Source organism: Prionailurus bengalensis, chromosome E4, assembly GCF_016509475.1.
Source record: "Prionailurus bengalensis isolate Pbe53 chromosome E4, Fcat_Pben_1.1_paternal_pri, whole genome shotgun sequence".
Lineage (NCBI taxonomy): Eukaryota > Metazoa > Chordata > Mammalia > Carnivora > Felidae > Prionailurus > Prionailurus bengalensis.
In genome coordinates this window covers 20,495,461-20,522,170 of record NC_057360.1, presented here as the reverse complement: position 1 = coordinate 20,522,170, position 26,710 = coordinate 20,495,461, and the positions used below count along the sequence as shown (strand labels likewise).

The 26,710-nt window shown below is 51.0% G+C and overlaps 2 protein-coding genes across 8 annotated transcripts in view; both read right to left on the bottom strand.

The window, feature by feature from the left end:
* Positions 1 to 1,046: 1,046 nt before the first annotated feature.
* On the bottom strand, positions 1,047 to 20,693 carry TOR3A (torsin family 3 member A). Its single transcript, XM_043568047.1, has 10 exons — positions 20,618 to 20,693; positions 19,708 to 19,840; positions 16,302 to 16,423; positions 16,065 to 16,220; positions 13,677 to 14,351; positions 12,593 to 12,706; positions 11,246 to 11,511; positions 9,527 to 9,705; positions 2,315 to 2,439; positions 1,047 to 1,856 (listed from the first exon to the last, which is right to left on the bottom strand). Exons 1-10 carry the CDS (start codon positions 20,691 to 20,693, stop codon positions 1,606 to 1,608), a joined length of 2,097 nt encoding a protein of 698 aa, XP_043423982.1. The 3' UTR covers positions 1,047 to 1,605.
* Positions 19,100 to 26,710, bottom strand: part of FAM20B (FAM20B glycosaminoglycan xylosylkinase) — a 42,319-nt gene continuing 34,708 nt past the window's right edge. For all 7 annotated transcript variants that reach the window (XM_043567605.1, XM_043567602.1, XM_043567601.1 and 4 more), the window contains 4 exons: positions 24,077 to 24,248; positions 23,663 to 23,854; positions 22,262 to 22,321; positions 19,100 to 20,990 (listed from right to left, as the gene is read on the bottom strand). In XM_043567605.1, the coding sequence (XP_043423540.1) occupies positions 20,759 to 20,990; positions 22,262 to 22,321; positions 23,663 to 23,854; positions 24,077 to 24,248 (656 nt within the window). In that variant the 3' untranslated portion in view covers positions 19,100 to 20,758. The remainder of the gene's footprint in view (positions 20,991 to 22,261; positions 22,322 to 23,662; positions 23,855 to 24,076; positions 24,249 to 26,710) is intronic.

Genomic DNA, 26,710 nt, shown 5'->3' with positions numbered 1-26,710 from the left:
AGCACTGTGTCCTGAGCACTTTATAAAGATTAACTCGTTTTATCCTGACAGCAACCCTGTGAGGTAAGTCCGGTTATGCTCGTTTTTACACAAGTAGAAGCCAAAGTCTGACTGCAGTTCTCAGCTTTGTGTGGTCTCAAGGTGGTGAGTGGCTGAGCTGCCGCACTCTGGCCCGGCCAGTGGCTCCAGAGAAGTGCTCAGAACCACCGCGTTCTGCCACCTGTCGTGGTCCCGGAGGTAGAAGAGGGTCAGAGCCTGTATCTACAACACCACGTGTGGCTAGTGTGATCCGTTCTGTGGCTCCAGAACCTGGAGAGTATGGCTTGTAAAGTGTAGAGCTGAGCTGCCAAGTCATCAGGTCGCCTGCATCTTCCTCCCGAGGTTCCAGACTGAGCCAGTGAGCCAGGAGCGAAAACTGACCCCCCCCCCCCGCCCCATTTTATTGTGCAGTGAGGTCCAGATCACTGCGGGCCCATAGGTGGTGAAAAAAAGTGGCTTTAGTCGCGTATTTGAGTACTGAGATTGTGATGTGGCTCAGGCTGGGTACTCCCGAGCCTTGAGCAAATGAGTGCAGTAAAGTGTTAAAGGGGAGAGAGACAGAAGCCTTCTGTTTTTCCAGGGCTGAAGGTAAGACGGTTGCAGAGGGCTTTAAATAAGGGGCTACTTGAGGTGATGACAAATGTAAGAGCAAAGACCCGTGTGCGATTCCAGAAAAGCAAAGGAACCAAGAGAAGGGAAGAGACCCATAACTCACAGCCCCTGGGTGTCTAGAGGCACAGTGTATGCGTTTATACGTGGCCATTCAAACCTCAAAAAAGACTTTTTCTTTTTACAGCTGGGAGCCTGGGAGTGACGTTTTCATACACAAGAGCAAGACGCTGTGAAAGCGTCTTCAGTAAGAGGCTGAAGTAACCCGGTTCAGCTGACCAGGCAGTCGCCCTGTCAGCTCCGTGAGCACCAGCACGTCTCTATCAGTAGGACCCGGCTTTGGGAATGTTGCTGGGTGAGCATGATTACTAGGTCTCAGTAAGAAAGCAGGCTGAGGGTTCTAGAAAAATACAGAATTTTAATTTTTATATATATGACACAGGCATGTCAAAGCCCCTAACTTAAATTTTTCTTTTAGATTTACAAGAGAATTAGTCATAACCTATGCTGACATGATTTATATATACATATATGTATCTATATATACGTATATAATTCTTCTGTGTACTTTTTCCTTTAGCCTGAGGCTTTTTGCTCATCTGCTCACAGAAGCTACCCAGCTTCCCTTGGGGAACAACTTGAAAACTAAGCCACCCGTCCCATAAACCTGAGCAGCTCCATTGTTCCATTCCCTGTCACCAAGGGTCCCACAGTCACAGGCGTCTGCAAGCAAGAGCTGAGATGTATCTTCCATGTGGCTTTCTCCGACCACCTGGCCCACGTTTCAGAATGTGGCTTTTTAAGGCACCAAGTGACTGAAAGAACTGGCTCCGCTTCTGATTTGAGGCCCGCCTTCTTCCCACACCTTGTGTGGGTGAGTGACCGCGGGAGGCCAGCCTGCCCCGATGGGCCCTGTTAGAGGAGGGCAGGCGGCTTCAGGAAGTCTTCCTCTTGCAGTCAAGGCAGGAAATAGTTAATTCTCTGGGAAATAGATTTGCAGCCCTGAGAAGAGAAGAGTTGCTCCTCCTTGGGGACGTACACCATCATCTTGGCAATTTGGTCCAGTGTCTCTTCTGTGTACGGGAGCTCCTGGCTCAGGAAGGCGTCGCGTGCACACAGCCTCACGTGGCGATACTCCAGCGGCAGGAAGGGGACGAAGAAGTCAATCAGGTTTTCTTTGACAAGACGGCTCTGGCCAAAGCCACTGTCTGAAATCAAGACCAGAGTTACATGGCGTCTACCTGGGGGTGACCCCAACTGGAGTTTTAAGGTGTCCCCAACCCTAAAGCCTGTGTCCAGATCTACACAGCTGCGTCTTCTTTTAGGGAAAGTGTGTCCCAGGTGAAGGGGGGCCCTGGGGCTAGGACTGCAGGTTTATAGTTTCATCTGACAGCAGAAAGCAGAAGGTGGCTGGAAGCATGAACCACTGAGCTCACAGACTCTTGCTCAGGGTCCACAGGCTTCTACCACCGCCTGGATTCCCAGGGCTGGGGGGCAATTACTCTCCCTCACGGCATTTTCAGAAAAGGAGCTGGGCTTTCTTAGGCCCTCTCGTGCCTACTTGGAGTTGACAATGAGATGATTACAGTGTGTCCTCTGTGCCTTGTCAACCTCAGAAGCCCACATTCCCACACATACAGCTTGTGTGAGGCTGGGGGCCCGTTACCTGTGGACTTGGCAATCTCGGCCTCGAGCTGGGGCACCAAGTGGTCCAGCTTAATGTCTTCCCGGGACCACCCGGCCATAAGCAGATTCAGGACAGCCTCATTAATGACACTGCCTCCAAGGTTACTGGAAGAAACAAGGACTTGTTAACAAATACTAATATTTTTATATTTATCTTCCAAATGGAGAACTTGATCACTGAAACCTACGGGACTGGTGACTGGAGGTCAAGGAGTGTCTCCCCCTCCAAGGGATCTTGTCACAACCCAAAGTCTAAACAGAGGACCCTCCCTGTCTTGCTCCCTTTGACACACGCTCCCTGAGGCTGTGCTAGGCGCAGGGAGCAAAGCGATTGTGTGATGTGGTCCTTCCCTTGACCTCTGTGAGGCAGGAGAGGCGTGTATGATGCCGGGACTGCGGCGCAAGTGCTGAGGGAGGTGCACCTAACACTTAAGAGGGAGCATGAGGCTTCTGAGCCCAAGCAGACCAGACGGGAAGGTGTGTGTCCAGGTGTGGACCAGAGGGCTTGCGGGCTTCAGGTTCCAGAGAAGCAGAGGCATGAGGGTAGGTGGAGGCTCGCGTGAGGAGGCGTCTGCCACACACACGGAACCGCGCTCATCGGCGGAGGAGAACCACTAAGGGGTTTGCGCTTGGGAGTGTAGGGTGGTGCAGTGACCTGATTTGCTTTCCTTCCTAATAAGATCATTCTAGGGCCACGGAGGTCGGATTGAAGACACACGGGATGGTCGCAGAAAGGTCAGGGAGCAGTTTGCAGTAGAAGGGTTTAAGAATTAGTTTAGGAGACCCAGCTGTCAAGACCCTGTGACTGACGGATGTGAGGGAAAGGAGGCCATCGAAGAACACGAGCATTTGCCGAGAGCTGCTTGCTATCTGCAACCCCCCCAGCTGCTGACAAGTGGAGTGAACGTGGGAGAAGGGTGGCGACAAAAGCCTGGTTCTACACCCACGAGTGTTTTATATTCACCCTTGATCTCTCCAGGGGTTGGGATATCACCAGGCAACTGAATTATGGGTCTGAAGCAGACTGGGTTAGAGAGATGAGGAAGGGAGGAAGAGGAGAGGATATGAGCACCACTGCCAGGGGAGCTGGGAGCACTTTCTCCGATCCCCCCAGCCCCGTGCCTACTTCCCTCCCCACACACTCTCCCTTTGCTAGGCCGCAGCTTCCCAGGCCTTCCAACAGCTCCTTAACCCAAGCTCTGCCCCTGCTTATTGCTCAGGCCTAGCAGAGGGAGGGAGTGGCTCTACCCCTCTCGCTCGCAGCCATATTAACCCCTTTGTTTTGCATTTGAGTGTGGCTCCTGTGCCAGGCTCCATGTGAGGCTCTGCGACAGAGGAGGAGCTGCGTGCTTCTCTCCCTGCCTGCCTCCACCCATGGGTAGGCCAGGACAGCCCAGTGCCTCCTTCCTCAGAGGGCTCAGTGTGCCCCACAGCCAGCTTTTCCCAGCAGTGGAGGGTCCGGCAGGGACAAGGGTGGTCCCCACCCCTTGCTCAAGGTCAGACACAGCCAGACTTCCCCTGACCCCTTCATGTAGGGAAGCTGCCGCCCCACACCCTCCAGCTGGAGGAAGGCCTGCCAGGCAGGTCGTCTACACAGGCAAGTGATCACGACTGCATCAGCCAAGGCAAGTTCCCTGCCAAGGGATTGCCCCATCCTGCACTCCCCATGTGAGGCGAAGGCAGGTTTACACGTGCACAGGCTGGAGGGCAGGTACTGGGGACAGGAGTGGGATTTACTCATGGAGCCCCTGGAGCATGGAAATACCAGGTGCTCAATAAAGGTGTATTAAATACATGGACGTCTGTGCACATCTGTCTACACTGTTCCCATCTACCTTCTGAATTTCTCTTGTCCCATAGCCAGTGTTGTCTTCCTCTGTGTAACAGGCTTTTCTGTCACCCACCAAGACGTGACATGGGCCCCTTCTCTATGCACCATGTTCTCCTCTAGGCTTCAGCTCCTCAGGACCCACTCTGGCACCAGGATTGCACCATTAGAGAGATGCTGCCTTCCTGGCTCGCTCCAGGTCTCTTCCACCTCCTCCCAGGCCACCAGTGGGCCAGTCCTCTCAGCTGGCTCAGGGGCAGGACAACAGGCCCTCGTACCAGCTCTAAGGCCCCTCCAGACCATTCCACCAAACCTAATTGCTAATAGGTCTTTCTTAAAGACGAGAGATAGGGGCACCTGGGTGGCTTAGTCAGTTGAGCGGCCGACTTCAGCTCAGGTCATGATCCTGTGGTTCATGGGTTCAAGCCCTGCGTTGGGTTCTGTGCTGACACCTCGAAGCCTGGACCCTGCTTCAGATTTTGTGTCTCCTTCTCTCTCTCTGCCCTTCCCCTACTTGCGCTCTCTCTCAAAAATAAACATTAAAGAAAAATTTTTATACTAAAAAAATAGATATAAACAATTATTAATCTCTCAGAGCCTTAGTTTCCTCACTTGTGAAATAAGAGAATTGGACCAATTTAAGATTGCCTCCTTAGGTCACCCTAGATTCAACAGTCAACAAATACACATTTCTACAAGCATCTTCTGTGCACTGGGTTGGTACAAGGCCCTTGATTCCGTGAAAAATTCACATTCTTTTAATTCTTCAAAAAGCCCTTTCTGTTCTTTCCCTGACAACAGCCCAAAGAGAACAGAACAGACGTTCACTCCCCTTTCACCTCACAGCATCACCGAGAAGAGGCCAAGAGCTCCCATTAGAGCGCCATGACCCCACTCAAGGCACGAGCTCCACTTGGTAGAAGCGAGTGAGAATCATCAGCCCGACTCCAGCCTACCACCCAGGACACCCCGCCACCGCTCCCGCCGCCTCCCTGCTGCCGTCCGATGCCACCATAGGGCAGCCTGCAAAGCCACTGGCGCCTTGCTTCAAACAGCAGGCTGAGGAGTTTTTTCAGGATTCAGCTGCTGGCCTCAAACAGTGTAACTAGTCCCCACCAGCAGTTTGAATCAGCTGTGCCTTTCTGCCAAACCCAAGAGCCCTCAGCACACCGGTGAGGCCACTATAGAAGTCAACTCCAGAGACTCCCATGCTGTCCCGACCCATCCCTGGAACACAGAGGGTCCCTGACTTCCAACTTTTCGACTTTACAATGGTGCGGATGCAGCAAGCATTCAGAAATCTTACTTTGAGTTTTGCTCTTTCCCTGGGCTAGCGACACACGGTACGATCCTTAGCTGGGATGCTGGGCAGCAGCCACAGCTCCCAGCCAGCCACGTGATCACAAGGGCCAACGACCGATACCCTCACTGCCATTCTGCACCCACACAACCACGCTGTTTCTGTCAGTACAGTATGCATCAACAACACGAGCTGGTCAACGATTCGTTGCCACATGGGCCTCACCTTCGACGGTTTTCCCCACTGTAGGCTAATGCGCGTGTTGCGAGCACATTTGGCGTAGGCTGGGCTAAGCCACCGTGTCCGGCGGGTCAGGTGTGTCAAACGTGTTTTCAATTTACCACGAGCTTATTGGGACATAGTCCCATCGCAGGCTGAGGAAGATCTGTGCCTGAAAGCCTTCAGGGTGCAGAAGGGCTGCTTTCTGGACCCCCAGGGGCAGGAGTGGGGACGGCACTGAGCTGCGCTGCCAGCCTGGCTGACCTGAGGGCTCCGGGTGGTGAACGCCCAGGCCTGTCAAGGACCAATGACTCTCCCAGGTGGGACACAGGCCGGCACCAGAACCGCTAGAGCTGGAGACCCTTGTCCCAGGTGTGCGCCCTCCTCCCCAGAGGGTTCCTTGATGGCCGGCATGGCCTCTCCATCCCCCAGCAAGTGGGGGCCCACATGGGGCTTTTCCCCCGGTGGCTCTCTCCCCAGGCCCCGCTGCCACCCCAGCATTACATCCATTGACTGGTGACCGCATGGCCTCAGATGGTGCGTAAAGGTCAGGTCACTAGGGAAAGGGCAGGGCTAGAGGGGACTGGGGCACCGCTGGTAGGTCAATGACCAAAATACTATGAAGACAAATGTTTGCCTAGAGACTGCAAGGTCACTTGGGTCGTATGAGGAAATCCTAGCACTGGGGAGGGTTGTCCAGGCAGAGAACTGAGTGGGAAAGTCAGTGCCCTGGCACTGCGGCTCAGGTCAGAAAAACGTCCGCTTTTCTCTCTGCTTTTCTTTTAAAATCACCTTGGGAGCACCCACCCCCGGCTGCGTTTCTTCCCAGGGCACTGCAGTGTCCCATAAGCCTGAATTATAGACCAGGAAGGAAGGACTTGCCATCAACCACCGAAATCCCAACCTGGCGGCAGTTGCAACTGGTTCCATCTTGCCTTGCGGGTCCACAATGAAACAAGAGCTGCCTTCCACGCCTTGCTCCCTGACATGCTCCAAGCAGGATGAAAAACCAGACTATTTCTCCACCTTCACAGGGTGCACCCAAAACTGAAGAAAATCCCCTAGCAAGCATGTACTGGCCTGCTGAGGGTGAGAAGTACCTTGTGCCTTGTATTGGCTGCTTGTGAAGCATTTCGGGTTGGGCCAGCAGGGACCCAAACCTGACTTCTAACAGACCTTGGGCAGGACTTTCCCAGCTGGAGCCACCATAAAAAGATAGGATTGAACAAGCTGATTTCTCAATTTTTCTTACAAAGCCATTTCCAGAGCATACGGGCAAACCAAACAGGAAGTGCAGTATAATGGTCAAGAGTCCTGCATGGCCTCGCTGCAAATCTCAACCAGGTGTGAAAGTGTGAGCTTTTCATTCAACACATCATACCCTGAATTTCAAGCCAGCGACTTCCCCTCGTGATTACAGAAGAACCAGAGCTTCCAAGGCTGGAGAAAGAGCTAGCCATATTGGACTTAGTGGGAAACCACCCTCCACCTGGGTCTACCTTGGGAATTTTCAAAGGTAGTTTGTACCTAATTGTCAACAAATGTGCTGATTTGAAAACATAATGCTCTTTTAAGAAGGGACTCGCAGTGTGTGAATTATATTCCAAGCTATATTACAAGGCCATAATCAAAACAGCATGGTATTGGCATAAAAACAGACACATAAATCAGTGGAACAAAAGAGCCCAGAAATAAGCCCATACATATATGGTTAATTAATTTATGACAAAGGAGGCAAGAATATACAACGGGGAAAGAACAGTCTCTTCAATAAATGGTATTGGGAAAACTGAACATAACATACAAAAGAATGAAGAATGGATAACTGTCTTGCACCATAGCCAAAAATTAACTCAGAATGGATTAGATGCAGCGTGAGACCTGAAACCATCAAACTCTTAGAAAAGCTCTCGAACGTCAGTCTTGGCAATGATTTTTTTGGATAGGACACCAAAAGCAAAAATAAGTGGGACTACATCAAACTAAAAAATTCTGCACAGCAAAGGAAACCAACAAAATGAAGCAGCAACCTACTGAATGGGATAAAGCATTGTAAAGTTATATATCTGATAAGGGTTAATATCCAAAAAATACAAAAAGCTCATACAGGAGTCCCTGGATGGCTCAGTCAATTAAGTGTCCAACTCTTGATTTTGGCTCAGGTTATGGTTCTTAAGATCTCATGGTTCTTAAGATCAAGCCCCATATCAGGCTCTACACTATCATCACAGAGCCTTGTTGGGATTCTCTCTCTCTTCCTCTCTCTCAAAAAGTAAACATTAAAGGGGCGCCTGGGTGGCTCAGTCGGTTAAATGTCTGACCTCGGCTCAGGTCATGATCTCGTGGTTTGTGAGTTCAAGCCCCGTGTTGGGCTCTGTGCTGACAGCTCAGAGCATGAAGCCTGCTTCAGATTCTGTGTCTCTCCATCTCTTGGCCCTTCCCCTGCTCATGCTTTCTGTCTCAAAAACAAAAACATTAAAAAAATTAAAAAAAAAAGCTCATACAACAGCAAAAATAATCTGATTAAAAATGGGCAGAAGATCTGAAAAGACATCTTTCAAAAGAAGATATACAGACAGCCAACAGGTACATGAAAAGGTGAATGATCACTCATCATCATGAGAATGCAAATCAAAACCACAATGAGATGTCACTTCACATCTGTTAGAATGGCTATAACCAAAAAGACAGGCAATAACAAGTGTTACTGAGGATGTGGAGAAAAGGGAAGCCTTGTGCACTGTTGGTGGGAATGTAAATTGATGCAGACGCTACCAGTAAACACGAGACTCTTCAAAAAGCTACAGGTAGAATTACCATATGATCCAGCAATTACACTTCTGAGTATTTATCCAAAGATAATTAAAATATTCAAAAAGATATACATGCCCCCACGTTCACTGCAGCATTATTTACAACAGCCAAAATATGGAAACAACTTAAGTGTCCATCAATGGATGGATGACAAAAATGTGCTCCGCCCCACACACAATGGAGTATTATTCATAAAACTCCATAAATTTCCTAATGAAATCTTGCCGTTTGCAACAACATGGATGGACCTTGAGGGCATCATGCTAAATGAAATAAGTCACAGAAAGACAAATACCGTATGATCCCACTCACGTGTGGAATCTTAAAACAACAAGAACAACAACAAACCAAGCTCACAAATACCAAGAACAGATGGGTGGTTGCCAGAGGTCAGGGGCAATTAGTTAACAATGCTGCACTGCATATCTGATAGGTGTTGACGTTAGATCTTGAAAGTTCTCATCAGGAAAAAGTGTAATTGCGCATGGTGACGGGTGTTAACTAATTGCAACCATTTTGCAATACGGATATATACAAATAGCGAATCCCACTGAGCACCTGAAACTAATGCTCTGTGTCAATTATACGTCAAGAAAACCAAATCCCCAAAATGCCCTTCTAAGAGGGGATCCCCTGTGAGTGGTCCCTCCCTGAGGAGGCCATGTACTAACCGGGGGGTCGGAGGGGAGCCTCCCCACCCTAACACGGCCATGGGAGAGGACAGATGAGCGAAGGGTGGCCGGCGCCGGCGGTGGGGGTCAGGGTGGGAGGCAGAATCCCTCCTCAGCGGTAGGATCAGGGCAGGACCCTGGAGATGGAGGGCTCCCCACCCCTGCCCCCACCCAAGAGGCTGGGCTTCTGTTTTCTCCACTGGGGTGTGTGGTTTCCCTTTGCGGGAAAAGGGTCTGCAGCCTCGGAGAGCGTGGAAGCCGCTCCCGCCAGCCACTCGAGGAGCCTGGCAGGCGCAGCCCGGGGCCGAGCGCTCTCCCTGCCCTTACCCAGCCCTCCTGCCCTTGTTGCTCACACCTCACCTGAGAAAGAGAAAGACGGTTCTCGGGGACTCGACCCTGTGGTTCTCGGGGGCCTGGGCTTCCAGGTGTGACCGGAGGGCCTCCAGCAGTCCTGGATGCAGCTTCTCGGCCTCGTCGAAAATGAACAGGGTCTGGGGGCAGCGCTCCTGTGTCTTCCTGATCTGACTTGTTAGCTGCTCCTGCACGGAATACGGGGAGCTGCTGGGAGCTGGGGAGCCGGGAAAGCACATCCCCACCCTGCAGCCGCCAGGGCCCCAGGGCCCCAGGGAGCCCATCTGCAACGCATCACCATCACCGGCTTCCATCCCAGGCCTACCAATCCAAACCTCCGGGGGCGGGGCGAGGGCCTACACCTCTAAGGAGCTTCCCAGGTGATTCTCATGCACCCACGGTTTGTGAAGAGGAACCAGGCCCCAGCCCTAGTCCTGCTCCTTGTGCTCCAGGACGAGGTCCCGTCCCAGCACGTCCAGGCACCCTCCCTAGGGGTGGGAGGCAGGCTCTACCATAGGAGAGATGGGCAGAGCAGGCTCAAGTGCCCAGTGTTGGCCACAGCCGCCGGTCTTGAACTCCCAGGAGCAAGTGCTCACTGGTCCTCAGGCGAGGCTGACCTCTCAGAGGAGCCGCCCTGCAGGGCTCACCAGGAGAGCAGGGCCGGCTCCTGCCCGGGGTGAGTGTCAGCAGAGCCCACACTCAGTGTCCACCTGTAACATCCCTGGATTCTGCCTTCAGGCCCCTGTCACTGTGTGTGTGTGTGTGTGTGTGTGTGTGTGTGGTGTGCATGGTGTGAGAGCGAGCGTGCACATGTCAGTTTTCACAGCGGAAAACAGATCCACAGCAGTTCTGCTCTTTCTGGGAAGACCTGGCCGCCAGTCGCCAGCCCTTGGGACACGTCACGCCACCTCTGCCCTCCAGGACTGAGCTGAAGCTGCCAGGTGACTCAGGCAATTTCTGTCTGCAGAGGCTTACATCATCTTCCCAGGTTAACACACTGCAAATATAGCAACTAAAAGCCGAAAGAGATGTAGTAATTAGTAATCTCTGTCGTGCTGCAATGCGGTTTGGGTCATCGTCTGGCTTATCTGAAATCCTACGTGTCTGAATGAAGAAACCCAAATCAGCAGAACGGCACGGACAATTTTTGTCCATCTGCTTATTGGTGTGTGATGAGCGATTTGAAGAAGATGTGGAAAATCTTATGTGATGTGCCTCTTTAAAAAAAAAAAAACAGTATCTGCAACTTCCTTTCCAATATTAATCACAATGACATAAAACAGTACAGAGGAAAGGCTACAAGAAAGTACACCAAAATGCCGTGGTTGCGTCCGGGTGTGGAGATTATGATAAAGCTTTTGCTTTTTCTCTGCTGCACGTTTCCTACATTGCCACTATTTCTAGAACAATTAACACATGGGTTCTCTGTTCAAGCTTAGCGTCTGGCTGATGAGACAGCTCGAGACAGGTGGTGTTTGGGACAGAAGCCTTCCTTCCACGTGTCCAGGACTTCACCTGTGTGTGGGGGGATGTCTTTGTGGCTTACAGCTTCTGTCACGGCGGCCACCTGCTCCCACACCTGGGCTTCTCCGAGGCCCACTTCCCGGCAGGGGATGGCTGGCTTCAGGGCCTCCCTCCCCCCACGGAGGCCGGCCACTCGGGCTGTCTGAGCCTCTTTCCGGCCTCTGCCCGGCTGGCGAAGCTAGCCCTAGCACTGCCCAGCCTCACCTGGTACAGGTCCACGTACTTCGGGTGAGGAAAGTGGAAGGTGGCGATGAACACCTTGACACAGTCGCTCCTCAGCCCATCCCGGTAGAGGTTCTCCGCCAGCAGCCGCGCCACGAAGTTCTTGCCTGTGCCAGACCAGCCGTGGAACGACAGAGCCAGGGCCTTGTGTGGCTGCGGCGGCTCTAAGTAGCCCCTCACGGCTGTCAGGACCAGCTCCCGGGCCAGATGCTGGCCGTGCAGTCGTACACTCAGGTCCGATGCCAGGCCTGGGGGCAGGACAGAGGGAGTCATGGTCAGGTGCACGTGGGCACAGTCCCTGGGAGGCTGAGCCTCTGAACATCTCTAAGCGGGGATCACCTATCCAGACTTCTTGGCCTCAAAATAAGAAACCACCATGAAGATCTTGCACCCGAAGGGATTCAAGGGCTATTTTCTGTTACAAACACTTTACTAGCATGATATTTTATGGATGTGTATCTTGGATCCCTTTGTTTGTTTAATGTTCAGAGAGGTAGGGAGAGAGCATGCGCACGCCAGCAGAGGAGGGGCAGAGACAGAGGGGGGCGGCGGATCCAAGAGAACTCTGCACTGACAAAGGCAAGCCCGAATCGGGGCTCGAACTCACGGTCAGATCATGACCTGAGCCAAAGTCAGACACTCAACGTACTTCGGGTGAGGAAAGTGGAAGGTGAGCCACCCAGGCGTCCCTGTAATTTTAGTTTGATTTATAGACTGTTAGTTGAATTGCATTTAACGTTTGTGAGCAGCTGAAATTAACTAAATTTATAAATCCCCCCCCTGCGTCCCCCCACTTGTGCTGAACTCTGGCCAAGAGCACCAACATTAACTGCTGATTTTCTGCAGGAGGTGGGAGAACGAGCTCAAGGGCTATTTTCTGAAGAGCTGGAGAAATCAAGATTGAATTTAGGGAGAGAAGGAATCACCCTTTCTGAAGGCCCTGAAGACACCCCAGAATGGTTGGCAGAGTCCTGTCCGGAGGAGGGAACCCAGCCCCTAGGCCCATGAGGCTGCTTCCGCCCAGAAATTTCAGGACCTCCCCTCCTGAATACTTTATGGAGACACCCTCAAATGAATAAATTCAATTCAGCAAACACCTGTTGAGGGCAGGGAGTGTGTTCAAAGTCCTCTGCTAGGCCTTAGTTCCTTCCAGCCATGAGGTTACAGGGTTTGGGGACAGGGGCTCCCGGGAGTCAGGGTGGAGACAGGGAGGGTGTGCTGTCCGCCACAGGCAGGATGACGAAAGGTACCCTGTGCCCTAGCCACTCCCCCCTCAATCGCCTCTCCTCCCCACAGATCCGAGCCCCTTCGGCCCCCGCGAGGTCCGACCTGTGAGGTTGTTGGAGATCCTGCAGTCACCGCTGCGGCAGCAGTCCTGGAAGCTGCAGTACCAGGAGGTCAGGATGTCCAGGTACTGCCGGCCCAGCAGGGGAAGGCTCCAGCCTGGAAAGGGGGGCCTGTGAGACGGGCACGGGGCCTACGGCTTGGGGAAGGCGGACACTGCCTCCCTGCAACCAAGCAGAGCAGTCCTTCCGGTCCTCTGTCCCCGCTCCGGAGCTACCCCTCACTCCTCCATGGGCCTTCCTTGCCCCTTTTCAGGGCATGGGCCGGAGGGGGCACCCCATCCACCCAATTACCACCCAGCGGGGACACCGCTCCAGCAAAGGCTCAGTTCACTCAACAGATATGCCTTAAGCACTGGGTGCCAGACCTGCCCACAAGGAGCTGGCAGTCTCGGAAGGAGTCAAGCAGTAGCTGCTGATCATCATTCCTCCTGTTTGCTTCAAGATCTGAAATCATGTGAACCCCAAGGGCCTCTCAATTCCTTTGCCAAATGTCAACTTGAATACACCCAGCACGAGCAAAAACAAACTGAAAGCCACTCACTGGGATTTAGAAATCTTTTGATTTAAATGAAAGCTGTTTAGGGCTACACTGCAGGATTGCCATTACAATCGTATTACAGGACCCAGAAGGATCTACATAGACTGCAAGGGGCCTCAGAAGCCATCTCGTCCAGGGCAGTGAAGTGACAGCCCTGCCCCACGACTTGTCAGGGCCGGAGCCGGACGGAGAACACAGGTCCAGGACTCCAGGCCCAGCTCCGCCCCCGTCGGCAGCCGAGGAGAGAAGGTGCTGGGGTTGTGGCCGACCGGGGGCTTTCCGTAAAGCCAAGACGGAGGTGGGAAAGAGCAGCTCCCGGGATGAGCCAGGGCGGGCTGGCAGACTCCAGGAAGTGTGAGCCGTCTGGAGGGGTCAGGGACGGGAGGCGTGGGCAGGGCAGCCAGGCCCTCCCGGGGGCATCAGGGGGCCGCGCCGGGGACAGGGGGACGGGCCGCTCGGTCCCCGGCGGCGCCCAGCTTCCCAGGCCGGCGCTCGTCCGACCCCGCGGAGCCCCGGCGGCCCCTCTTACCCAGGGGCCCCGCGCGAGCCTCCTCGTCGCCATCGCAGTCCTCGGGCCACACGCGGCAGCGCAGGAGCGCCCAGTAGCGCCGGGACAGGGCGGCGGCCTCCCTCAGCCGCTCCCGCAGGCCCGGGAGGGGCTCCTGCGCCCCGTCCGGCGGGCCCGCGTGGCTCGCGCCCGGACGCGGCGGCAGCAGCAGCAGCAGCGGCAGCAGCGGCAGCAGCAGGCGGAGGCGAGGCATGGCCCTCCCGCCGCCGGCCTCGCCCGGCTCTCGTCGGTCCGGGGCACTGGCGCCGGCGCGGGAACCGAAGCCCAGGCCGGGCGCCCGCAGGCCACCCCGAGGCCGCCTGCAGGCGCCGCCCACCGTGGGGCTCGCTTCCGGCCGCGCGCTGTTCCGGGGAGCCCGCGGTCTCAGAGCGCCGCTGGTACCGGCGGCAGCTCTGGGGCCCCTCCGAGGCCTGGCAAGGAAGGGCGCCCGCGTGTGCGCTGCCCCCGGCTGCACGGAGGCCCCGGCAGTCTTCTCATCGGGAGCTGGAGGCGGCCGGGTCCGCTGAGCGGGGACAGGCCCCGGGACGCCGGGGAAGTGAAACGGCGCGAGGAACGGCGGATTTCCACAGCTGGGAGCACACCCACAACAAGAGGAAGCCGGAGGGCTGCAGTCTGGAGATGCTTGGCTTTTGGAAACTCCCGGTCGGGGGAAGAGCAAGTCTCATTACAAGGAAGTTAGGCTGAGGACTGTGGGCTCTCTCTTGGCTACGTTTGCAACTTTCAAGTGCTTGTGGCACCGAGCGGCTTCTCGGACACCACTGGCAAGACTTGAGGGCCCCTTTCCTTTGGGACCCCTTTTCCACGACGTGAGAATGCAACAAGCTTGTTAGATTTCGGAAGAGCTTGATGCGTTTTCCAAAATCACTGGAGTGACTGAAGCCACTGGCCTAATGGGAGACATCTTGTCCTTGGAAGACAGTGTGGTCTAGAGATCCGGGGACTTGGCTAATGGCCCAGGCTCACTGGCTTTGAGGGTGGGCTCTGCAGACAGTAAGGGGAGTCCTAGCACCGGGTCTCACAATGCGGCAGTCTCTTAGATCACACTCAGTGCCACTTCTCCTTCCTCGACAGCTGGCCAAATGTGCCCTTTCGAACAGCTGCAGAAACCAGGGAAGCACCTTTGTTAGGACACCACCACGGTTAAGCTGGAAAGTGGTTATGCGTATGCATATTGTATGTCTTAGCCTCATGAGGTCAACACTGAACCCAAACCTCCCGCAGAGCGGGGCCAGGACACCGGCACTGCCCCTCGTGCAGTCAAGCTCAGCCAACCTTTGGTGGAAGGAACACACCTTTACTATTTGGAAATTGAAAACGTGAACTCGTTCAGTAAATGGGCATGAATGGCAACCCAGTATAGGGATTAACTGAATGGCCCCTCCCATTTTCGATGTATGAGCTTGGGTATTAGCTGCCCTGTGCCTCAGTTTCCCCACCTACAGAATGGCATAATAGAAGTCGCTTGACAGGGAAGCTGTGAGCATTCGTGAGCTCATTCAGCTACATGTTAACTGTTATTACATATGCCCCAGCCTGGATGAAGCTGTGGATGGTTTATAGGGAAGGCTTGAATGATTTTATTTATACTAGTGATGTTTGTAAGTGGATTTATGGTGACAAAATTACTAATATTAACACTGGTTTCTTTTAAAAAACCCAGGTTTTAAAACAAAATAACTGTCTCTGCTTGTAACTTTCATGTAGGACTAACTGCTAATTTCTGCAGTGTTTTAAGTTTAGCATTTAGTGGTAAATAAAGCAGGTAGCTGGAAAGTTCCTGGACAAAGATCTTAATTTCAAGGAGACATTTTTTTCCTAAAAAGTAAACATTTTTCCCCCGCCTTTGTCAGTTCCACGTAGAAACAACGGATCCCAACACCAGTTTTTAGACAAGCTTCCAGTTTAAATAAATTGCTGACATTTTTCTCAGGGCTTGGAGGCGGTTTGGGGGCCAGCCTAGGAGCACGGGATCTCATAGTTGCCGGTGACATCTAGAGGCTGTTGTGAAAACTACAGGCAGCCACGACAAGTAGTAAGCAAACTCCTACTTGTGCAACTCAAGTGTGGTCCAGGGACCAGAAGCACTGGTGTCGTCCAGGAGCCTGTTAGAAACACAGACTCAAACCTACTCAACCCAAATCTGCATTTCAACAAAGTCTAAGAGAAAATGGGCACTCAACACCTCTACTGAGGTCACTGAAATGGGACCAAGCTTTGCAATAGACATCTTCCCGACCCTGCTGGAGACAGAACACAATCTGTCCCGAGACAATCTTTGAGTAAAACTCTCCAATTAAACTTGCACGTAAAAAGCAAACACTGAAACCATAAAATCGTTTCAGAGCTCACCTGTGCACCGGTGGCTCCTCCGTTTAAGGGCTATACTGAAGAGCACGTGACAACACAGCAGACTCAGAGTGTCCTCTCCAGAGACGGAGTGCACCTGATGAAAACCACAGGAAACCCCGAAAGGGATAAAACAGTGCAGGCCCAGGAGGCTGTGCACTTTGGAGGTCAGGGTTGTACACACACGGCTAGCCTGGATCTGTCTCCGCTTCCGCAGTGTAGGTTCTGCCTACCTCTCACCCCCCGCCCCGCGCCCCCGACCCTCTGGGATTCGTTCCCGCTCCCGTTCCTCCTGTAATTCATTTCCAATCGTTCCCGACACGCTCGAGTGCTTCAGTTCTCTTCTGTTGGGACTGTGAGTTCTGAGGGGTCACCCACAGCCCAGATGTCTACCAGAGACCAAATAAACCCTCCCTACTCCCAGTCGTCTTTTTCAAGCTTTAATACCAGTCTTTCTGACACGCTTGAGAACGAAGCCTGAATCTCACCAGGAAGAGAATCACGTGCGGGGGTGGTGTCAGTGACCGGGCCTCCCACTGCTATCCAAATGCACATGACAAAAACTGGCACAAAACTGTGGCAAAGCAAGCAAAAAAACCCTTAAAGCGTCTCCTCAGCTAGTTGAGGTTTATGATGCTGGATTTCTATCTCCCAAGTTAAAAACCTGGGTGTCCTAAGAATAATAATCAGGGGCCCTGGCTCTTCTCCGTGCCTCTATGGTACCATACTGACAAGTCTTCAGGGTTTGTGATTCTTTACTTCTAAAGAAGCTGCAAGAGTGGACTGAAATACTAAGTATACAAATAGCACCTACGAATTATCTAATGGGACCTTCTGGTAGAGTCACAACCTGCTATGGGCCTTTTGAAGACTGGTAAGGAAGTGCACAGGTCTCACTCGTCGGATGTCGTGCAACAGCCCCGCGGAAGTTTACGTGGGTGTAGAAGATGTAATTTTTTTCTGTCCCCTAACAAAACAGGAAACTGGAACAGAAAAACACTGAAAGTATCCTGAAACAAGGGGAAAAAAGGAATCAGAGGAAAAGATGCTACATCAATACTTAATAAAATCTTTATTTATTTTTTCTTCAGAATTGAAACCCATAGAACACATTAGAAATTTAGGTGCATATCTGTCTTGTTTGGTGTCTTCCCAAGCCCCACCTCTATTTGTGCAACAGCTCTGAGAGGAAATCCTTGGCAGATCAAAACGGAGGGTACTGGTTCCCACACCTCCTCTTAAGCAAATAAATTAGCTTCCCAGTAAGTTATTCCCAGTTCCCCGCCCCCCCACCGCAATCATTGTGTACTTGTAACACCTTGGTTCCTTAGAAACCTGTGGCAGTAGAGTCCCCGGCCCCTGCCTTTGCAACCCAGACTTGAGGAATCGAAGGGAGAAAACCTGGCCTTCCCCGGACAATAGGTTTCACGAAGTCAGGTCTGTGTGGCTCACTCGTGTGCCTAGCCACGGCTGGCTCAGCGGAGCGGCTCAGCGGGCGCCTGCTCAGTGAATGGTCTTTGTCACTTGGGGTCCACTCTCAGAGACTGAGAAGAGAACCTTTCACTAGCTTCAAGTTCTTCAGCAACATAAGTCAGTGCTTCCCTGTGTCAAAATAAATACATTTTTTTCTTGCTACAATACATCTACGATTATATACATACGTACGCCTTTACTCATGTTTCCTGAAGCTCCAGCTCATAAGGTAACTCTTACCAGACAGCTCCCTGACAGATGCTGTTTTCCTGTCACTGGTCAAACAAGAATACAGGGACCATTGAGAATGGAAGCTGAAGGATATGGTGGATGGGAAGGGAAAGCCGGAAGTCTTTTTTTTTTTTTTTCCTTTCTTTTAAGAAAAAGAAAAGATGAATTTCCTTGGGAGAATTCGTTGTTCAGGTGACACTGGAAAATTGCCACGTACACAGGATTCATCTTTTCTAAAATAATATGCAATGGATGTACCTGGATTCTTCCATTTCCTCCTTAAATTTCATTTGACACATCAGTCCTCAGTGCAACAGGGAGAAATGCCTTATTAATATATTATTGAACAAAACTGAGCAAATCAGGTCCTATTAATTTGTTTTGCACAATTATTTACATCCGAACCCACAACGTAACCTCATATTAAAGAATAATTTAGAATGCAACTTCCATACCCATATTTTCCCAAACTCTGGAAGAAACGTATTTAGGAAGTGGGAGGAGGTAAGGAAATGGCAGGCAGTCCTGATTCTCCTTGTCTGACAGTATTAAAACGTACCCATGTCTACCTTTACACGTTCCCCCAGGCACGCTCAACCTCGGGCTGTCCGAGAACACTTCCAGCAACTTGTCGGAGTATAATAGCGCTAAATAAACCACAAAGAGGACAGGGTCACAGAACTTAAAAAGATATCTACCTCCATTTTCAAAGAGAATTTAGTTTTTCTGAATTTTAGGGCTATAAGCCTATGCTTGGTTTTTCCAAGATGTGCCTAAACATGCTTTCCTAGCTTAATCCAATCCTGATTAGAACATGAATCTGTTCTAAGAGTCTTGTCACGACCACCCTATTAGCATATGACTTCAACCACGATAGATCTGAACACCTCTTAAGATCATGAAGTTTAAAACAGTAGAAAAGAGAATGAAATTAAACATTTCTGCAATGTTTTGAAAAAAAGGATGTGACATTTTCAAAGCAGCTCTCCCTCCTGCTTTTTTCCTTAGCAGTATCTTCTACCCTCAACATTATGAATGAAGTTCCCAGTTCGAGACCAATTCTCGCCCATCCCACTGGGACACACTCCCGGTGCCACGTGTCTGTCTGCAGGAGCACCGATCCGTCATTTAGTCCGACTAACATTCACCCACGCGGGCTGCGCCGGCCTCCTCCCGCCATCTGCCTCCGGCCAGCTCCCTGATACTCTGGGTCAGCACTACCCAAGGTGTTCTCAGGCTCAACTGTGAATTTCACTTGATACACAGTGTAAATGGCCTTAAAAATCGGAATCTAAGGCCTCCTTTTGTTGACCCGACTTCAGTGTTTTGTGCGAATACCTGTCTTCTTAAATTCCTTTTTCAAGGAGCCCAACCCATTCTTGTATGTCTCGAAACGTACATACAAAGCACAAAAGCATCCTGACCTCATGCTATTGTTAAGTGGTGACAGGTTACTTAGCGGCCTTTCAATGCGAGAAAATCAGGGCATACATTCTAGGCTGTTTTCGAAAGGGTGGCTGCCTGACACCGGTCTCCGATGGATGGCATTAAATCGGCTCACCCACACGCTTTAAGTACTAGTCTCTGCTTGACAGAAGTGAGAAGCTGGACCGGCACCCGGACAAGAGGCAGGAGAGATGGGTCCCCCAGTGGGCGGGCGCACCGAGCCTGTCCCCCTGGGGCCCTGTGCTTTACTGCAACTGCTTACGGGTCCGAGTCGCTCTGCAGGAACACAGACCGCACTGAGCCCGGGTCGTGGGCAGTGAGAGGACACGGGAAAACGATCCCACACCACCGGTTCAGAACGCCCGATGAAATGAAATGAGGACGTCAGGGCTTGATATAAATCAAAATCTTAAGGCCCTTCCTGGTGACCTCCTGAATTTTAAGGCTCAGAATGCTTAAAATTTTTGTTCCCAATCTTCTGCAAGGCCCAAGTCACAGGACAGGTCCAGCCGCCAGCAGGACGAGCACCGTCCGCTCCGGGAGCAAGCTGGTCGTTCTCATGAGAAAGGCACAAACAGCACTGCCATTCTCTCGGGAACAGAGGCTTCGGTGACCAAATGCCTTAAAGGCTGAGGTGGAAATTCATTTCCGAAAAGAAATCAGGATGGCAGAGATCACAGGCAACTTCACTCTTATTCAAGGTATCACCTCAATTCGCTTTGTTAATTTAGAAAAGATGTGCCTGCTTGGGGCAAAAGGGAAAAAGAAAGTCTCCGTGAGAGAATCACACTTGGACAACTTCCGGGTTAACTGGGACACCACCGTGGGAATGCGGGTCTCGCTGAGGTTCGAGTCACGTCTGCGTTTACGCACCTGCCAGGGGGGCTTCTCCGATTCTGGTTCTGCCCCTTCTTCCCTCCTCTGAACTATCCCGAAGAACACTACCACCCAATCACTTAGGAAGGAGCCCGAGCGTCTTTCCCGCCTTTGTCTTTCCCACTAATTCTAGCCTAAAAACATATCCCTCCCAGGAGAGCATGCTATTTGGGCTCAACAGAACGCCAGGTCTTACTGGCTGCTACTCCTCAGGAGGCAGGAAAACTCCCAACTGGACTAGTCCTGGTTACAAAAGGACTCAAGAGATTACAAAGTGTTCTCAGAAAATCCACAGGTGTGGAGAAAGGATTAGAAGATGAACTCGAACTACACGCTCCAGAACCAACCCCAGCATTAACCCATCCAGGCGCCACACCTCGATCCACCCTTTGGCACGTGAGTTAGGACGGACCAAGCAGGAGGCCCACCGCGGGGGTGCGCAGATGCCGAGGGGGTCGGGTGGTCTGGCAGGAAGGCTCCTGGGGTCTGCAACCTGTCGTCTCTGCTTTAGTTTCTCCTACAGAAATCACCAAAGGAATCCAAGGCCACCCCGTCCCCTGTCACCCAGAGCTTGCCGCCGGCCGTTTCCAATCCATCGCATACCATTTGGAAGTGATTGTGCTGTTTCTCTAGCTTTGTAAAAAGTAGTTTCACTTATTTTGTGTGGCGAATTACAAGTGGGAAAGAGGCATCCTGTCTTCCACCAGCACAGCGTCCGCCCCAAACTGGTCAGTGCACTGCTTCACGGTGGCCAGGACGCTCAGGAGCCGCTGGTCCATGGCGTCCAGGTGAGGCTCAGACAGCACGGGGGAGATGGGGTCATGGGCCATGGCGGATTTTAAGGCAGACTTCAGCACACCATTCTTTAGGTAGTTCAGTCTGTTCCAGGTAGAAACCCGAATGCTGCAAGAAAGTTTTAAGGCAGATTACATAAAACCGCTTACTATCAAAAGGAGTTTAAAGCTGGCTTGGTAGGCAAAAGTCAAGAAATAACTGGGGCGCCTGGGGGGCTCCGTCGGTTGAGAGTCCGACTCTCGGTTTCAGCTCAGGTCATGATCTCGAGGTTTCGTGAGATCGAGCCCCGCACCAAATTCTGCACTGGCAGCGCGGAGCCTGCTTGGGATTTTGTCTCCCTCTCTCTGCTCCTCCCCGACTCGTGCTGTCTCTGCCCCTGCCCCTCTCAAGGTGAATAGATAAAAATTAAAAAAAAAAAAATTATGTAGAGACACTTGGGTGGCTCAGTCAGTTAAGCGTTGGATTCTTGATTTTGGCTCAGGTCGTGATCTCATCGTTGGTAGGATTGAGCTCCGCATCAGGCTCTGCGCTGACAGCATGGAGCCTGCTTGGGATTCTCTCTCTCTCCCCCTGTCTCTGCGCCTCCCCTGCTTGTGTGCTGTCTCTCAAAATAAATAAATAAACTTAATAAAATAAAATAATAAAATAATACCAGCAATAATAACCTGAAATGGAGCTCTGAGAGCCTGATTCTTTCTCTCATTTTGATTTACCTTTTAATTTCTTTGTTTTCTAATACAGACTTTAAAAAAAAACAAATTACTAAGTGACTATGAAAAAGTTACTTCTGGTTTACACAACTTCAAATCAAGATATGCAGGGGCACCTGGGTGGCTCAGCCGGTTAAGCGTCCGACTTCGGCTCAGGTCATGATCTCACGGTCTGTGAGTTCGAGCCCCGCGTCGGGCTCTGGGCTGACGGCTCGGAGCCTGGAGCCTGCTTCAGATTCTGTGTCTCCCTCTCTCTCTGACCCTCCCCCGTTCATGCTCTGTCTCAAAAATAAATAAACATTAAAAAAAAAAAAACCAAATCGAGATATGCAAACTTCAGGTGGTCTGTAGTGAGGAAGTGAGAGGACCTCAAACCCCAAGGTAAACAATACAGCAGCCAGGGATGCAGACTGTACTAGATTTTTGCTGGACAGAGGACTATTTTCTGATAGTAAAACAAATGTGAATATGTACTATTGAACAGACTGAAAATTTCTATTCATATAAAATTTGCAGTGACTTTTGAATTCCAGGGGTTCTGGGTTGGAAAAGCATAAAAAGCACTTGGTCAGGTATTAGAAGTCTTAAGGCCAAGGAACCTACTGTACTGTTCCCTGAGCCTGGAAAGGAAGACAACACTGGCCGATGTATTTGATGTGCGTAACTTACATGCAACACTGATAGAGGGGGGCAAGAATGCTTCTCTCATCCAGTGATGGGTTCCCAAAGCTGAAAATTAAATTAAAACTTAGTGAATTAGTTAGTGGCACCAGTTCCCCGCTTAGCATCAGGGCAAGAGCAAATTCTCTAAGAAAACCCAAATGTGATCCTAGATAATTTCATGCTCCCACGGCTCAAATCACTTAAATTAAAAATAAACAGGGCATGACCAATTAGACATGGGATCCCTAACAGCCTGTACCGCAGTATCTAACAACAAACGCGCTCATTTACAAGGCTCCTCTCTTCTAGAAGCCAGCTACGGCAAGGTGCTGAGGCATAACCACATTAACACAGGGTGGAGCCCGGGGAACCAAAGGGAGGGCCTGAAGACCCCGAAACCTAGAAAGGCTTTAAGGGCGGGAAGAGAAATAAACGCTAGTCACATGATTCCCACTTGCTCTACTTCAAATCACCAATCAGAACAGAGCTGGCTCATCTATTCCTACAAGAAAGCAGATGGCCAGATTCAGACAGGAGAAGCCGCTCGGAAGGCTGACAGTGATTCCAAGCAGATGTAAAAATGATCTTAGCAGTAATTCAGAATGAATGAGAAGTGGTTCTGGAAAAACCCACTCTGTGCTAGAAGCTCACCCTAACAGCCTGGAAGGTCTGGCGGCCCTGAGCACAGCGCAGGCCCTCAAATAATAAATGGTGAAGACGGAGTGCCTGGGGGGCTCAGTCAGTTAAGTGTCTGACTCTTGATTTTGGCTCAGGTCCACGATCTCATGGTTCATGAGATCGAGCCCCACATCGGGCTCTAAGCTGACAATGCAGAGCCTGCTTGGGATTCTCTCTCTGCCCCCCTCCTGCTCTCTCTCTCTCCCTCTCCCTCAAAATAAACATTAAAAAAGGAAAAAAAAAAAAAAAGGAACTGCTCTTCTCATGATCATAAAAAGTCTGGGCCTAGACTGCCATAAATGAAGCAAAACATCCTATCGAACAAATTAATTCTTTAAACCGCATGACCCTTTGGACAGAATCAACTTAAGAGTAATTAAATTTCATGTTCTATTAAATATGTATTTCTCAAGACTCGAAACCTCGTCAAGGGAGAGTGACACAAGCAGCGAGCGAAAAATCAAAGACCCTGTTGTCCCGCAGTCTGTGTTGAGAATCACAGTCTTTGCCTCCTAGGGAAAAACCCCACTTCTCCACTTTTTAAAGCCCTCAGACCCGAGGGTGGAGGGCGTACAGATGGAAGGATGGGCGCCAAGGGCGAAGACCCTGACCGAAAACGGGAAGGACGCCTTCTGGCGACCGCGTTCCGGACGTTTTCCAGGGCACCCGCGAACGCGCCCTTGTACGCGCAGAACCCCCGAACTGACGAGGATAGCCGCGTGGCCCTACCTTTTGGCATTATCGAGAAGGATGAGCATGCTAGCGCCTTCGTCGTCTTGAAAACTCTCATAGTGATGGCGGTCAGCGTTGCCGATCAGGTAATCGAAGACTGCGGTGTCGATGATGTCCAGGAGGCGCGGGCCGGAGTCGTAAGGGGACGTTTTCTTCACGGCGTCGCAGTAACTCTCGTCGTACTCCCACCTGGAGGCGAGGGGCACCGCCGGGGGTATTTACCGGGTGCCCGTGCTCTACCTGGCACCGTTTCAAACACAGAGAAGAGACGTCCCCGCCTGGCGGGCTGCCCCCAACCCTCACCTCCCAGCCCTGTGTGGTCCTGGACGGAAGCCCCGGCTCCTACACGGCGCGGCGGCCGGCCGGGCACAGGCCAGAACGAGGTGGCGGCCCGGCCACAGGAGCACGCACCTGGCCAGTTTGCCCTCTCGGTAAGTCCTGCCCCACGGGTGTCGGTGTTTCTGCAGAGGCCACACATCCGGAAGCCACAGCGTGACAGACCCCTCCATTGTGTCTCCATCGGCACAAGCTGGCTCCGTTTCTCGGCAGTAGTAACACTTCCCGTAGAAACAAGTATTATTTCCTAAAGCGGAGAAAGGAGCCAAATTCACTTAAGGAAGAAAAGAAGACTCCAAGTTCTCCCCGACGATGTCAAAGGGAGCAGCTAAGTGAACAAATACTGTGAGAACAATGATCCTGAATGATATTTCAACATCGATTTATTTTCTATACAGGTAATAAAGGCACACGGTGAGAAAACAACGTCGGAAGGCACAAAAGGACATATCTGAAACGGTTCCTTGCCCTCTGTGTCCCTGCTAGCCAGTCCCTCTCCCAGGAGTCAAGTGGTGTCACAAGGATCTTTCCGAACTCCCTTTAAGTAAAGAAAAGTCATGCCCTCTTCTCTTCGGTCAGGGCTGACACTGGCCGGAGCGCCCAGGGGAGGGGGAGTGGGCCTGCACGGGGTCAGGCTATGGGCTGGGAGTCTGGGTACATGGGGGTGGGAGTGGGGTGTAGCACAAATAAATACACTGAGGATAATGGGAACCAGGGTTCTCAGATGGAGAAGGGAGATTAACACACAGAAAGGGAGAAATCCAGAATAAATCTTGTGGTGTTGAATTAGAATCGGAACGCCTGGTTTGAGAGCTTTAACACACAGGTATAGAAAAACACACAGATGTTTGTGAGTGTATACATGCATATTTACACAGACGTGTGTGTGTACACAGCTTTCCAACCTCCGCCCCTCAAGAGAAAACCTGGAAACGATAATAAGCAAGCAGTAATGAGCACACTTAGCACTCCCATACTAGTTTCTAAATACCATTTTACTACTATCTTAAAAGGAGCAAGGGCTCCTTGGAGAAACAGGTGACTCTAGGGTGGGGGCAGGGAAAGTACGAGACGGATCTGGGTCCTGTTGCTATGCCAGGTGTAAGGAAGCACTCAGAGAATGATGGGGACATTCCAAAACCCACTGGTCAAATCTGGGACAGTTGGAGCATCAAAGAAGTAACAACAAATTATAACTCTGAGTAAATTAAGAGTCTGAGAGTTCATAGTAATATCGACAAATAACTAAATCAATGTTGGTCACCGGGGGAGAGTTCTGCCCTTTAACAGAATGGAGACTATTAAGTCTAGAAAGAATGATAAAATTAGCAAATAACTATTTGACAACTATCACTCAATCAGTAGTAACTGATTCAGGCAAGAATTATCAATGAATATCAAACAAAAATGGTGGGTAAAAGTTCGATGAGGATAGAATATTTACAGTTCTAGAGTACCTCACAATAAAGTATTCAATAATTGCTAATAAGTATAAAATACTAACTTTACACTGGAGGAAGCTTACAGATGCCTACCATCAAGTGATAAAAGTTAACATCACCGGGGCGCCTGGGTGGTTCAGTCGGTTAAGTGTCCAACTTTGGGTTAGGTCATGATCTCACGGTTCGTGAGTTCAAACCCTACCTCTGGGTCTCTGCTGTCAGCGCAGAGCCTGCTTGGGATCCTCTATCCCCCTCTCTCTGCCCCACTCACACATGTTCTCTCTCTCTGCTCTCTCAAAAATAAACATTAAAAAAGTTAACTTCACCTGTAATGGGGCACAGCAACAAATCTACATCATGTGCCTCCTGATATGATGTACCGAGGAGAGCACAATAGCACTTCTCTGGTATTCCCACCCAAACTTTTAAATCATGAGGAAATATCAGACAAACTCAAATTAAGAGATACTCTATAGGAACACCTAGGTGGCTCAGTCAGTTAAATGTCTGGTTCTTGATCTTAGCTCAGGTCATGATCTCCGGGTTCGTGACTTCAAACCCCGCATTGGGCTCTGCGTTGGAGATTCTCTCTCTTTCTCTGTCCCTCTCCAGCTCGTGTGCGTGGGTGCTCCCTCTCAAAACAAATAAGCAAACGTTAAAAAAAGAGAGAGATTCTATAAAGTAACTGGCCTGCACTGTTACCAAATGTTCAAAGTCATGAAAAAACAAGGAGAGTGAAGCTAAAATGACAACTAACACAACACACGATCCTAGACGGAGTTCTGGACATTACAGGGAAAGTGGCGAAATGTGAACAACGTCTGTGTGTTAGACGCTGATGCCGCATCAACGGCAAATAATCTCCTGATGTTGCCGACTGAATGCAGCTGTGTAGGAGGGTGTTCTGGTGCTTGGGAAATACTGAAGTCCTCATTCACTAGCGTATTCATGTCTGCACCCTATTCTCCAATGGTTGAAAACTGTTTAAGGAATCTGGGGGACTCTGGACCATCTCTGCAACCTTTGTATAAATCTAAAATTATTTCAAAATAAGAAGTTTAAGGGCACCGGGGTGGCTCAGTTGGCTAGGCGTCTGACTCTTGACTTCAGCTCGGGTCATGATCTCATGCTTTGTGAGTTCGAGCCCCACATCAGGCTCTGTGCTAAGAGTGCAGAGCCTGCTGGGGATTGTCTCTCTCTCCCTCTCTCTGACCCTGCCCCACTTGCTCTCCTTCTCTCTCTCAAAATAAATAAACTTAAAACAAAA

Excerpts from the sequence above, each read along its gene's own strand:
- TOR3A (XM_043568047.1), bottom strand. The coding sequence starts at position 20,693 with ATGGTATGCGATGGATTGGAAACGGCCGGCGGCAAGCTCTGGGTGACA. Across the intron at positions 16,221-16,301 it reads TCGGGGGCGCGGGGCGGGGG|TGCACAGCCTCCTGGGCCTG; the intron begins GTGAGAGGTAGG and ends TGACCTCCAAAG. Across the intron at positions 1,857-2,314 it reads CGAGATTGCCAAGTCCACAG|ACAGTGGCTTTGGCCAGAGC; the intron begins GTAACGGGCCCC and ends TCTTGATTTCAG.